The 13,674-nt window shown below is 44.3% G+C and overlaps 1 protein-coding gene across 4 annotated transcripts in view; it reads left to right on the top strand.

The window, feature by feature from the left end:
• GCNT2 (glucosaminyl (N-acetyl) transferase 2 (I blood group)) overlaps positions 1 to 11,896 on the top strand; it is a 72,346-nt gene extending 60,450 nt beyond the window's left edge. For 3 of the 4 annotated variants that reach the window (XM_075921270.2, XM_075921271.2, XM_006138830.5), the window contains 2 exons: positions 5,255 to 5,347; positions 8,298 to 11,896. In XM_075921270.2, the coding sequence (XP_075777385.1) occupies positions 5,255 to 5,347; positions 8,298 to 8,488 (284 nt within the window). In that variant the 3' untranslated portion in view covers positions 8,489 to 11,896. The remainder of the gene's footprint in view (positions 1 to 5,254; positions 5,348 to 8,297) is intronic. The other variant, XR_012901651.2, reaches the window with a different exon arrangement.
• Positions 11,897 to 13,674: the final 1,778 nt, after the last annotated feature.

Genomic DNA, 13,674 nt, shown 5'->3' with positions numbered 1-13,674 from the left:
TCCCAAGCTACTTGCCCTGAAGGGATGGGTCAGCTCAGGGAAATTAGGGGCTAAGTGCAATGCATGGGCAGGAGACTCCTTGCCTAGGACTGGGGTAATCAATTATTTTTATCAAGGTCCAAATTCCTTGGTCAGGGTTTAGTTAAGATCCAGACTCCAGAGAAAATAATAATAAAAAATGTGTGGTCTGTTGAAAAGTATATGGTAGTCCCAATTTAGCCCATGGTCTGTTATTGACTATCCTGGTCTATTGGAAAGGAGTCCCCCATACCTCTCCGAGCTCTCTGTGGCCAGCACAGCAGGGGAACTAGTAGGATATGGAGAGAGCCACCCTAACTGGCCAGACAGGTTTCCCTACCCGGAGGGTCTTTGTTGATTCCTTAGTTTATATTTCAGGTGCTTACTCATGACTCTGGGCACTTTCAGGATTAGTAATAACATAATGAATTTTTCAGTGGTTATACATTAATGTAATTGATCACATTTTAGGATCCCTGATTGTCAGTGAAGTAGAAAGGGGAGCTGATGTCTTGGTAGCATCTAAGGACTTGTTTACAATGGCAAGTTTTTGTGCTGAAACTGTGTGTGTGTGTGTGTGTGTGTGTGTGTGTGTGTGTGTGTGTGTGTGTGTGTGTGTGTGTGTGAAGTCACCCCTATTCTCTCGCCCCCCCCCCCCCCCCAGTAGCAAGTTTCAGCACTGTAATTTGCCATATCTTTACCCCTTATGGAGGTGGTTTTCCTACAGCGCTGGGAGAGCTCTCTCCCAGTGCTGGAGCTGTGACCACACTGTCACTGTAAAGCACTGTGGTGGCTGTGGCTGTGCCTGCTAGAGCTACAGCAGCTATGGAGAAGTGCTTCTCACTTGGTCCCCAAGCTGCTACCATGAGAGAAGCCAGGAGTAGCTCTCTCTCTCTTTGGGGCAGCCTGTATATTGAACCCCTCATCCCCAGTCCCACACATAGCAATGATTTAAATGGAAAAAAACCATTGAGTTAAGGACCTGAACAACACTGGGTTAATCTTCTAGTAGGAACAGTATACATAAGTCATTGTATGAAATTTTAGTTTGTACTGAGTTTGCTAGTGTTTTCATGTGGTCTGAACTAGGCAAATATCTAGAAGAGTTGATGAATCCCCTGGAAGACCTCTGTGTAACCCCAGTGGTACATCCCTGGTTGAGATCCACTACTCTAAGTTAACTTCTCTTTCTTACATCAGTCTACTTTATATCCTATTTTCAGTAAAAAATGAAAGAGGAGAGAGGATGTTCTCTCTCTTCACTTTATTTCTAACTTTGGTGTAATGCAGAATTTCTGGAAATATAATGGAGAACCTGTTCTTCTGAGATTTTCTGTCCAGTTTATTACTCTACATGGAGGCTATGAATCTTATTACGAAAAAACAAGTTAGTCCTGTCTAGATACCAAATACTTTTGTAACATGATTGACATTAGCACTGACCCCCTTGAGCTGTCTGTCCCAGATAGGCAAATATGTAGAAAGACACTCTCCTTCTTTCACTACAGTTTATATGCAGCCCTATCTGTGGGGGATCTACAGCAGTACTTTAGGACAGAAAGTGAAAAATATCATGATGGCAGGGCTAACACTGTACCATTTCTTACAGCCTCAGAGATCTTCTGGTGAGAGTCTTCATTTTAGATATTATCCAAAATATGGCATTTGCCACCTCACCGTGCTCTCTAGCGCTTCTTAATCATTTGTCTATTAAATTTTGATCTTTTTATATAGTTTTGGAGAAAACAAGTTGTTTTAAAAAATGGAAAAATGACAACACTACTGGCCTAAGTAGATTGCTTTTGGGGAAATCTTGGATTAGACAGTATTTGGCCCAAGATGCCTAAGTTAACAAACAAAGCTGAAGGATTGATTGGCTTGCCAGGCATCCAGTTTTTTATTGGAACACCTATTCTAAAAGGGAGCCTGGAAGCTTTGGTAAGCAATGCAGTGAAGGCCTGTGGCTAAGGCAGGCCCCATACCTGCTCTCGCTCTGCACTGCTCTTGGAAGCAGCTGCCAGATCTCTGCAGTCCCTAGGCACTGGGGGAGCCAGAGACTGTGAGGCTCCATGCTTTGACCCCACCCTGAGTGCCGCCTCTGTTTAACTCCCATTGTTCAGGAACCATGATTAATGTAAGTGAGGGGTTGGTGCCTGTGGGCATGAAGGAAGTGTGCACAGTTTCTCTGGCCACCCAGGTGTCTAGAGACCGCAATGGCAGCCATTTACTGGGAGTTGCAGTAAGTGTCACCTGGACCCTGCATCCCCGCCCTCTTCCCTACTCCAGAGCCGCCTCCTGTACCCCAAATCCCTCATCCCTGGTTCCACTGTAGAGCCCATATCAACAGCTGGAGCCCAACATTCCTCCCATTCTCCAAACTTCTTGGCTCCAACCCAGAGCTCCCTCTTGCACTCCAAACCTCTCATCCCCAGCTCAGAGCCTGTACCCTTAGCAGAAGCCCTCTTCCCCTCAACACCCTGTCCAATCCTGGAGCCTTTTCCTGAACCCTGAGCCCCTCATTTCTGGTCCCATTCATATTCTGTACCCCCAGTCCAGAGACCATATCTCCGCTTGTACCCCTGCCCCAGCCCAATGCAAGTGAGGGTGGGGAAGAGGGAGCAGTGGAGGGAGGAGAATGAAGCAAGAGGTGGGGGGGAAAAAGTCAGGGCACGAGTGTTTGGTTTTGATTGGAAACACTAGAAGGAAGTGCAACACAGGCTTCAGCAGAAAACTGCTCTTATTGATTCCCACTTGCCTTCCTCGGTGATGTTGCTAAAGAAACATGTACGCAGGTTAGTGTAAAGTAAACAACCACTTTGAGTCATAACAGCTGGCTAGACCGTTTGAGAACTGTGTAAAACTAGGGGTAACTTTGACATCTACATATTGTGAGCTTTCAACTGATGAACCATACATTCAACACATAAAATGTATAACAAAAGACTTCAATATCCACATTCAATGTACAAATACAAGTTTGAAAATCTGTTTAAGAATATTTTTGTCACTTGAGAATAATATGTTTGCAAAAGTCAACCTCTTGAGTTTTTGTCTTGTTTCTTTGTATGAGTTTTTCAACACCAAGCTAATTCTATTGTGCTTTTTAATAGCTTGTTAAACCAACCTATTCAACATCAAATAGACCATCTAATTGATGTAAGGGTCTGACATTCAGGAATGCAGATCAGAAACTCAACCTTTAGTTCCTGGCCTCAGTCACATGACCTAGATCTCCGGTTCAGATGCAAATTCCTCCCTTAAATGGCAGTGGTCAGTATCTGTCCACTCACTATTGTGTTTATTGCTTTTATTGTTGAAGCTAGCATACGCATGTGCCAGCTGCAGTTTTCATTCATTCTTATAAAATCTTTCAGATTAGTAGGACATCATGAAGAAGTATTGGATAAATTGTTGAGCAGTGCATCATATATATATATATATATATATATATATATATATATAGTAGCCCAGTGTCTGAGAGTCTGTAACGCTGAAATGCTGGCTGTTCCCTCTGGGCGGCACTGTTGCCTGAGTCACGTTGTTTGCCTCCCACCTTGGTACTCGGCTGACTTCTGCACCGCTCAGCTGGGCCGCGGCATGGGAGCAAGCAGTGCAAGTGGCCATTTGGGCACCGCGGTCCCCATGCAGCACCCCCCTGCTGCATGAGGAGCTCGGGGCCCAAATGGCCGCTTGCGCTGCTTGCTCCTCCGTGGCGGCCCGGCTGAGCGGTGCAGAAGTCAGTCGAGCGCCAAGGCGGGAGGGGAAGGGGGCAGGGCAGTGATGTACATGGCCAGGGGGCAGAGCCCGGCCGTGTATGTCACCGCCTTGCCCCCCTTCACATCCTCCTTCGCCTCTTGCCATGGTGCTTGGCTGACTTCTGCACCGCTCAGCCGGGCCACTGTGGGGGAGCCCAAACAGCCGCTTGCTCTGCTTGCTCCCCTGCAAAAGCCTGGCTGAGCGGTGCAGAAGTCAGCCGAGCGCCATGGCGGGAGGCAAAGGGGGACGGGGCCTGGATGAGCTTGCATTCCTGACGGAGACAGAGGAGAGCGGAGAGAGAGGAAGGAGGGGGAGAAGAGAAAGAGAGAGCCGGAGAGATAGGCAGAAGGCGGAGGAGAGCTGAGGGGGAGGGCAGTAGCAGGAGGAGGAGGGAGAGAGAGAGAGAGAAGGAAACACGGAGCGAGAGACTGGAGGCTCAGGAGAAAAGACAGACATGGAGGAGAGACCTGAAAATCCTGTCTTTATGATGGGCTAATTGGCTAGTTTATTAATATTTACCTGACTGTACTGTTTATTGTTATCAGTCAAGGGGAAGGAAGGTTCTTACAGACTCATAGTGTGGACCCATCATTTATTCTCTCTGTGCCATATGAGGAAAACTGCTACAGTTGCCTTAATGACAATTCATCCATTCATACTTAGTCTGAATTAGGGTACTGGGTTACAGTGAACCATCTGAAAAATGGAGATAAAACTGTTTCACCGGGATGTAGTGAGGATTAACTAGCTAATATCTGAATAACATTTTGAAGATCCAAAGATGCACTTGTTGTGTTATTGCTATATATTTTGGGTGTACTTCTCTCACACCCTGTTGAGAAGAATATGGGCACTGTTCTTGTTCTGGTGGGGGATGTGTCGTTTTGTAGTAGAGCATTAACATGGAATTTCCCCAGGTCTGGGGCTTTGGAATCTTTCCCTCTTAACAGGGGCAGAGGATGAAAAAGAAGTCCAAACAAGTAAATCAAGATGTTCCCATCCTGCTCAAGAGGTAGAGTCCCCAACCTTTGGAAGCAAAGGATTTTAAAATCCCTTTCCTTTTTGGGAGGATCTCCATGGTCCAGGCTCTCAAGCAGTTTCCCCATCGCTCCCTTTTTGTTGGGCACTTTGAGTTCCAGGCCTGCTCCTTCTGAATGCTATCTCAAACTGACCTAGGAGATGCCCAGGCTTGACAAACCTCACAGTAGATTGTCCCATCCTAGATGAGCTATTTAGCCCCTTTTATAACTTATATAGGGAGTTGCCTTTTAAGAGTTTAGTTTCAGGAGCATGAAATGAAATCTCTGAAGGTCATCGATTTCAACCTAATTCTGTTGTCAGTGCTGAGAAGATATGTAAGTCAGTAAGAGCTTCCAGAGAAGAGTGATGCTGTGCAGTAACACAAAAAAAATAAAAATAAAAAACTGAACTCGGTCCACAAACAGACTAACTATTTTTTCCCTATCTTATCAAACTGTAGGAGTGCCTGGTGCCATGCCAAATGCATCATGGGAAGGTAACCTAAGAGCTATCAAGTGGAGCGATATGGCGAGCTTTCATGGAGGTTGTCATGGTAATGTGTATATTCTTTTCCTTTTCCTATTCTTGCATTGAAATCTGAAAATTGGAGCTGGGTGGGAAATGGTTATTTTTTTTTCCTGTCCTACAAGCATTTGAGATTTCAGAAGCTTTTTTCTGTTTCAGAAGCTTTCATCAGCATGAAGAAGAAATTTTATGAAGTTAAAAACAGAAAGAAAAAAGTAGCAAAAAGAGACTAGCACCCCATAACAACTCAGTAGTCATAATACTTATGTAGAACATGGGAAACTTCTGTTTAGATGCTCCTCTGTTGTTCTCCCACAGCCCAAATGCGTGGTCTGACCAGCAGGATATTGGCTATTCTGCAATGGGTCTCACTATTTTTCCTGTTTGAGCTTATAAATAAAGATTTAAATGGATCAGGGACTGGATCCTGGGTCTCCCACAGCCTGAGTTACACAACCACTGAGCTATTCTGCAGTTGGGAGTGGTTGTACTCTCTCTTTCTCACTTTGAGAAATTCCTCCTTGTGCCTGAGAAACATTTCCCATTCATTTCATCAAAGCCAGTATGTTCCCATGGAAAGTTTGACAGATCTATGGTTTCTGACAAAATAAGTGCCATCAGAAAATTCCCAACCAGCTGTTAGTAACTGAGCAACTATATAATTATCCATATGAATCTTAACCCTTTTTAAAGTCTGCGCTAGAATCTTTTTTCCTCCAGTTAAAATAATCCTAAATTCTACTTTGTAGCCAATTCCTATACAGGTGCATGGGTAAGTAAGATATTCAAGGAACAGCCCGCATTTTAGCTGTTATGTTCATTAGTGCAATCTGTGCATGAGTCTAAGCTCTTGGTTAAAAGTAGTAGCCACTTCCAAATGAGTAAAAGTGACAAGGAGTCCTATAGCACCATATAGACTAACAGATGTATTGGAGCATAAGCTTTCGTGGACAAAGACCCACTTTGTCAGATTCATGCATGCAAAATGTTAGTTATTGCTCGTGTCTTGACATACATATACATTTGCAGCAATCCTGCATTTGTACTTCAGAGTAGGTCAGGGTGGGCAATAACTTTTTGCTGGGGACCACTTCAGAAATTTTTGAAGTGGCCTTGGGCCACTCCATAAGGGATGGGGCCTCAAGCAGAAGGGGCGGGGGCAGGATACTTCCTTGCTTCCCCACTCACAGACCATGACTGGTGCGTGTGCGTGTGTGTGTGTGTGTGTGTGTGTGTGAGTGAAAGTGCCTTCCCTGCCCCCCGAAGTTTCTCCCTAGGCACTCATGTCCCTGGCAGTGGGAGGAGACTTCACGCTTTCCCCTTTCTGCCCTCAGGCCAATCAGGGCCTGGGGGCAGGGGAAAGTGCATGAAGTCTCCTCCTGCCCTGTCATGAGCACGTAGCATTTCTAAGCACAGCACACTCCTTGCAGGGTGGGGGCAGGGCAGAGGAAACTGTATGTTCATCCCGCCCCCAGGGTAATCAGGAGCATGTGGCACTTCTAAATGCCGCACAGTCCTGGCAGGGAGGACGAAATTTCATGTGCTTCCCCCCAGGCCCTGATTAGCCTGGGGACGAGGGAGCAGCAGGGCCTCTGCGGGCCAGATCAACCCAGTTGGTGGACCGGATTTGGCCCGCTGAGGCCCTTTTGCCCATCACTGGACTGGATGAAATAGGGATCATGATTTATGGCAGAGCAAAGAGACTCCAGAGCCCTAGGATTCTGTCCTCGGTTGAGTCACAAGTATGTATGGAAAGTTTAATTTGTTGCTAGAATAGACCTAGTCATAGTAAGACTGATCAAGTTAGTATGATGAAACTGGAAGTGTAGTTATGGCAGTATGAGCAGCAGGACAGGCTCGCTGCTTCAAATACAATCCCATTGAAACCATACTGTACACATTTGGATGCTAGCCCCTCCCATTGTTTGTGCTGCTATGGCTACACTTCTGTTTTTAACACCCTCACTTGATCAAATCATATCTTCCAGCAACTGCATACACATGTTCACAGACTCACTGTATATCTGAGGTCTTCACTTGACTTCCATATGTCACCACATGTAAAAAAAAGTAAGAATTATTTCATTTTACACCAAATGTTTCTTCTGAACCGAGCCTCTTAAGTAGATGAGCTAAGGAACGTAGAAGAGCATCTACCATTTAGCAAATTAAGACAGGGTTTAATTGGCAACTGGATCACAATAGTTTTGTGCCAATGTAATTCCACATAAATTAATGGAATTACATCAGTTTAAAACTGGAGTAACTCAGTAGAAAACTTAAGTCCTGGAATTATAGAAATTAGATGGGGGGAAAATTACAGAATCATCCAGTCCTTGTCACTGGCAGAGTGAAATTACTTTTTCTGCAGTGGTTTGTTTGGGCCCGTTTTCAATATCTCAAGATGATGTTTTATTCTCAATGGGCACGTCTACACAGCAGGGCAAAAGTCAGCTTATGGAACTTAAGCTACATCAATCGTGTTGCTGAAATCGAAATAGCTTCATTTGGCTTTTGGCGCTGTCTTCACATCAGGAAGCTGAAGGAAGAACACTCTTCCTTCAACTTCCTTTACTCCTTGTGAAATGAGGGTTACAGGAGTTGGAGTAAGTGCTCCAGATCACCATTATTTTGTAATAATGGCTTGCTGTGTAGACATGCTCTTTGTTATTTCGGAATAACGTCAGGTATTCCAAAATAACACTGCGGTATAGACATGCCCATAGATTTCATTATTTGGATATTTTGCTTCATGGCATCCTAGATTAGTTATTTCTTAATTTCCTTCTACCACTCATATTTATTACTCCCTATTCTACTTCTGAATTTAGTCAGTAGTGAATAGAGATCTGGTGTAAATGGGCTTCACTCCACTGAAATTAATGGCTTTATTACATGGATGAATTTGACTCATTATCTCTTTCCCACATAATGCCCTATGTCCTTGATGTAGTTTTTGTTGTCTTTTCCTTTTACAGGCCATTACGTCAGAGGCATTTGTATATATGGAACAGGTGATCTAAAGTGGCTGTTTAAGTCTCCAAACATGTTTGCTAATAAGTTTGAACTCAAAACATACCCACTCACTGTAGAATGCTTGGAACTGAGGCTTCGAGAGAGAGCGCTGAACCAGAGTGAGATTCAGGTGAAACCAAGTTGGTACTTTTAAATTCATTTGGAATGGAAACAGAACTTCAGCTGCAGTGGCTCTGGAAGAATAGCCACCTTGAAAGACTTTTTGTTCAGAATTTAATTACGGGTACTTTGAATGCAGATTGTACAATTCTGGAGATACCAGAGAGGAAGCTGAGGAAATGGTTCTGTTGGGTTCGCAGATGGTATTTAAGGCTAGACTGGTTGCACATTTGGTGTTTGTGGCTTGACTGCATCATTGCTGACTTGCACCAGGCAATAATGTTGTCTGGGATGAAAATAATTGCCAGAACTCACTGATACTCCAAGGTCCTTGGTAAGGTGAGAGGATGGCTTTGGGTCCGCAGAAGTGATGAGGCCTCCAGTGGAAGGGGCAGAGCTGGGGCCAGACTCTTTCTGTCATCCTAGCCCTTTATGCAGTGGCCAGGAGCACTAGGGTGTTGGCGGCGGCAGCAGCAGCAGCAGCTGGGGCCTTGGAGCTCCAGCAGTAATTTGAAGGTCCCCAGGCAGCGGCATTAAAGCACTGTTGTGGCAGCACTTTAATGTCAGCTGAGTACAGGCTGGTACCATTGGACAGTTTTTACCAGTATGCTGCACTGGCCCATACCAACCTACATTCACCTCTGAAGTATCACTATCATGTTACATTTAAAATCATGCATCCCTAAAATATCATATAGCAACATTAAGTTCAGATCATATTAATGAGGAATAGTTACCCTTCTTTGAAGGAAACAGCCACCATGAACAAGGTCTTAAAGAGAAATCCTGGTACACAGTTTGAGGTCTCCATACATACAGAAACCAGAGTCATTGACCAAAAAAATCCCATACCACATTTGGCACAAGAATAGCATTTGTGACTTTTGACTCCCTAAACAGAAAGTAAGAGGCAAAGGGGAAGCAGCCGGAATGCTTCCAGATCTGCTGGCTCTTCTCCAAAGTACTTTGGTGGCAGAGGGAAAAGAGAACTGGGAGGTAATCATTTTCCTACTGGTAACACTGAGCTTTGAGTAACTCAATCTTATACTTAAAACATGCTAATAGTCTCCCTGAATTTTGTTTTCCTAGACTAGTGTTTCTCAAAGTGGTCCACAGACCCACTCTGAAAAAGCTGCTACCGGGCTGCTCTGGTTTGTTTGCTTATCAGCTTCACAGCCATGGAGCCTCATTGTTCCTCTTGGCTGCGGTTTGCTGTTTGAAGCCAAGGGGAACTGCAGGAAGCAGCAGACTCCAGAGTAGTCCAGTAGCAGCTTTCTCAGAGTGGGTCCAAATACTGCCCTAGACTATATTTACTTAGCACAGAAAATCACTTTCAGTTGTTACACTATATTAAGATTTTTTCCCCCTATATGACAGCCACTAGAGGCTGAGAGATAAATAAGCATGTTTAACCTTGGAACTACACTCACAGGGCCTGATCCAAAGCTCCCTGAAAACACCTGAAAGTCTCAATAGACCAGCCAGGACATTGCCAAGTATGCAGCAAACAACCAAAACAACAGTAACCCTACACCTAGAACTTTAAACGTGATGGAACATATGTATATTTTTCACCCCGATGTTCTCCACTCTTAGAGGAACCCCCTTATTTTTTCTGGAAAAGTAAAAACCAAAGCAAAACCACACAATAAAACTACAGTTGTAGGCACCTCTTCCTTTACTTGTGGAAGGTGGTATATATGCCAGATTTTGGGCACATAGTACTAATAGAAGGCATTTCAGACTGTACCATCACAAAGGCATTCAAATAGACTGTTTTCAGGGTAGACACTAGGATTGAATTCCTGTTAAACTTTGCTTATGGAAGAGTCTCCTGACCACAAAGGTGGCATAGACAAGCAAACTAAACAGTAGAAAGAGACAGGGAAGAAGAATCATTTTTCAAAATTAACTACAGGTTGGACCTCTCTTGTCCAACACCCTTGAGACCTGACTGGTCCCAGATGAGGGAATTTGCCAGACAATGTGAGATCCCCTGACACCAGCCCCTCAACCCTTTGTGCCTCCCGGCTGCCAGCTTCTTCAGCCTTATCTGAGCTGTCTGCAGGCCACCCCTGGTTTTCCTGCTGGCCAGTCAGGCAGCTCCAGCACCACTGCCAAACAGAATGTTGCCTGGTCGGGTTGCCTCAGCCTCAACCCTGCTGCTGGGTGGCATGTGGCCCCAGCGGTGCTGATTCTGCCAGGCTGCCATGGCTGGCTTCCCCGTCTGGGCTGCAGCAGGCAGCCCCACTCACACTGCTGCCTTCTGGGCTGCTGCGGCCCCGCTGCTTCCCAAGTTGACATGGCCTGGGCAGGCTTCCCCTCTTAGGCCCACCCAGCCCCACTGCCAAGTGGCAGACAGTCCCGATTGCACTCCACTCAGGCTTCTGCAGCCCCACTGCTAGTAGATTCTTAGGGTTAAACTGGACTCCCAGCTGCTGGCTCGCCAGCCCTGGGGCTCTCGTGCAGGAACATCCGTGGGCATGCCAGACCATGGATGTTGCCGGAGAGGAGAATCCTGGAATTGGGAGATGCAACCGGTAGTAGTTTCTGGGGTAGGGAGACTTTACCTTTAGCTATCCAATTTGGGACTCTTTAAAGGGGCCTGATATTTTAGAAGGCTTGAGCTCAGCTCTTTTCAGCAATGAGGTGCCTTTAAGGTGTCTAATGTTGGGCATCCAGAAATGGAGACACACAAAGCTGATACTAACTTGAAAATTTAGGCCAAGATTTAAAGATGGAAAGGGATCTTGGCAACCTAATCAGAATAGTGGAAGTACCACAGTGTGTGATGAGGGTAAGATGAGAAATTGACTATTCCAGGCTGAGAATCAAAGGCAATTAACGGACAATAAAACCCACCAGAGCAGAAGTGTAGCAAACCCAGCAATTTAAGAGACCAACAACAGAATATTTTACATAGAATTCTCTTAAAATAAGCAGGGCCCAGTGGATACAGTCTTGAAAGATCTTGTATTTTCCCGTTTGAGTAAAGCGATACACTATAGGGTTATGAACACTTAGCTACTCAAACCACATCTGTCTGTTGATAATTAATTCTGGTGGCCTATGTACTTGACACAGTCCAACTCCTGTTAATGTCTCTCCCTTGAATGGTAGTTAAGGTTATATTTTCATGGAAATAAATTATTTAGTTTCCATTATGTGTGGACTTGTTTTGGGCCTCTGGTGCCAGGAGGTAATCACTGTATTATTTTAAAGGAAGATAATTACATTTAAACACAACTTGTAGCTAAAACAAAATTAAACATAACCAAATAAAAAGACAGAAGGAAGTAACATTGCGTATTGTTACGGGAGTATCCAGTCCTGGGTGCCACATTTCAGGACAGAGAACATTGAAACCTTTTGTGTTGGACATAAATTAATATTTTATTTTATTTAAAATGAAGTTTGATTAAACTAACATGTGAAAGTTAAAGTGCTTAATCTGTTTAATAATTTAAATTAAATCAGTCTTCCTAGCTGCAGCACTAGCAAAATGTCTCGGGTGTAATTATGCAATTAACGGTGAGTTTCTATTAGCAACTGATGGTCCAGAGAAAGGTTTACATTGAGCCAGATGGTCCATGGGCCAAAAAGTTTGAGAACCACTAGACTAGGTGCATCAATAACTTGTAAATCTGTACCTAGAAGCCCAAGCCTCATTGACTTAATGATGCAGAGGCCCCCGAAGCTCATTGAAAATGGAAATTAGGTTCTTAAGTCACTTAGGCACATCTAAAGATTTTACCCTTCCTCCGTTCCTCACACTAAGGAACTTGTCTATACCACATACAGACGTAGAGCCAGCTACATGATCTCCTTGGGAAGTTTTATGCCAATATTAACTGGTTAAAAATTGTGCTGTAATTATCTTCCTTCTCACCTTGCTCCCCGCTCTATTTCAGCGATCAGATATACAAAACATACATAGGAAATAGACAGATGGCAGAGTCATTCACCTTCTTTTTAGCTCTATCAAGAGGAAGCAGTGAGACAGACAGGTCACTGTGGGGAGCAAATGGCAGTCAGAGGGAGCCCTGCATTCCACTGTGTGTGGGTAACTGATGCTTGCTCATACCTTGCTTTCCCTCAGTTTTCCTTTAAGATAATTCCTGATGCACTGAATCAGTTTGTACATCTGGAAGGGGTACTGTGGACTTGTGATGTGTGTTAATACATTTATCCTTAAAAGGAAAGCATAAAAGACACCTAGTACTCTTCTGTTGTAAAATGTAGTAGTTGAGGTTACAATGGTACAGCATCTAAGCTTGCACGTACAATGCTTCCTAATACTTTTTTTCAGATCAAGAAATCTCTCCCCATATAATTATTTAAACTATATACTTTATACAACACTTCTTTCCATGCTTTGAATTTGCAATCTAAGATATGTTGTTACTACTTTAGCACCAACTAAATGTAAGAAACTATTCAGTTGTCAAAGGCCTGATCCAGAGTTCTTTTCAGTTCACTTCCTTGGGCTTTGTATTAGGCCTCAGATGGCAGAGTCACTAGTCCTCACTACCTGTATTCTTCTGAGCTCAATATGTGCTGCATAGCAGAACTATGACTGATTGAGCTTTCATGACAAAGTGTCATACCCAGGAATCTCAATTTCTTGTACTTTGTACCTATGCAACTTCTGATGCCACCAAGGGGCTATTTGAAGTGGTATGTAGTCAGACAGGGAAATGGCAAAACTTTTGCTTAAATGCATTTATTTCAGTAGTATCAAAATGTCCCCCTTCTAGAAACAGAAAAAGTCTCCTTTCTGCTCTGGGTATGTGTGTGATATCAGAAGTGCACATAAGTGAACAATAATAAAAAAAAAAAAGACAAGCCTACGTTCAGTTTAGCCTCCTGTAACTGCACAAGGCAGCTATCTGAATGATTTTCAGACATCCTCCATCATGTGTTTTTCAACTTTACATTTTAATTTTTTGTATTTCCAAGCCAAATAATGAACACATCTAGCCCCCCTGGTACTTTCATAAGCTGCCCTTAGCTCCAGTCACCTTCAGGCCCACCGATTGGGGAGGTGGGGGGATGTGGTAAGAGGCCAGTTGCACCAGGGCCCAGTGATTCAGAGGTAGAGCACCATGTCACACCCATGCAGCTCTGAGGACTAGAAGGGCCCAGTGCCATGGCCCTGGAGGTATTGGGGGCTGGCTTCCCTTGGCCCTGCCCCTTTTGGGGTGCAGAGCTGCTCCTCCC

This window comes from Pelodiscus sinensis, chromosome 2, assembly GCF_052426305.1.
Source record: "Pelodiscus sinensis isolate ZL-2025 chromosome 2, ASM5242630v1, whole genome shotgun sequence".
Classification (NCBI taxonomy): Eukaryota; Metazoa; Chordata; order Testudines; family Trionychidae; genus Pelodiscus; species Pelodiscus sinensis.
This window is presented reverse-complemented; position numbering and strand designations above follow the sequence as displayed.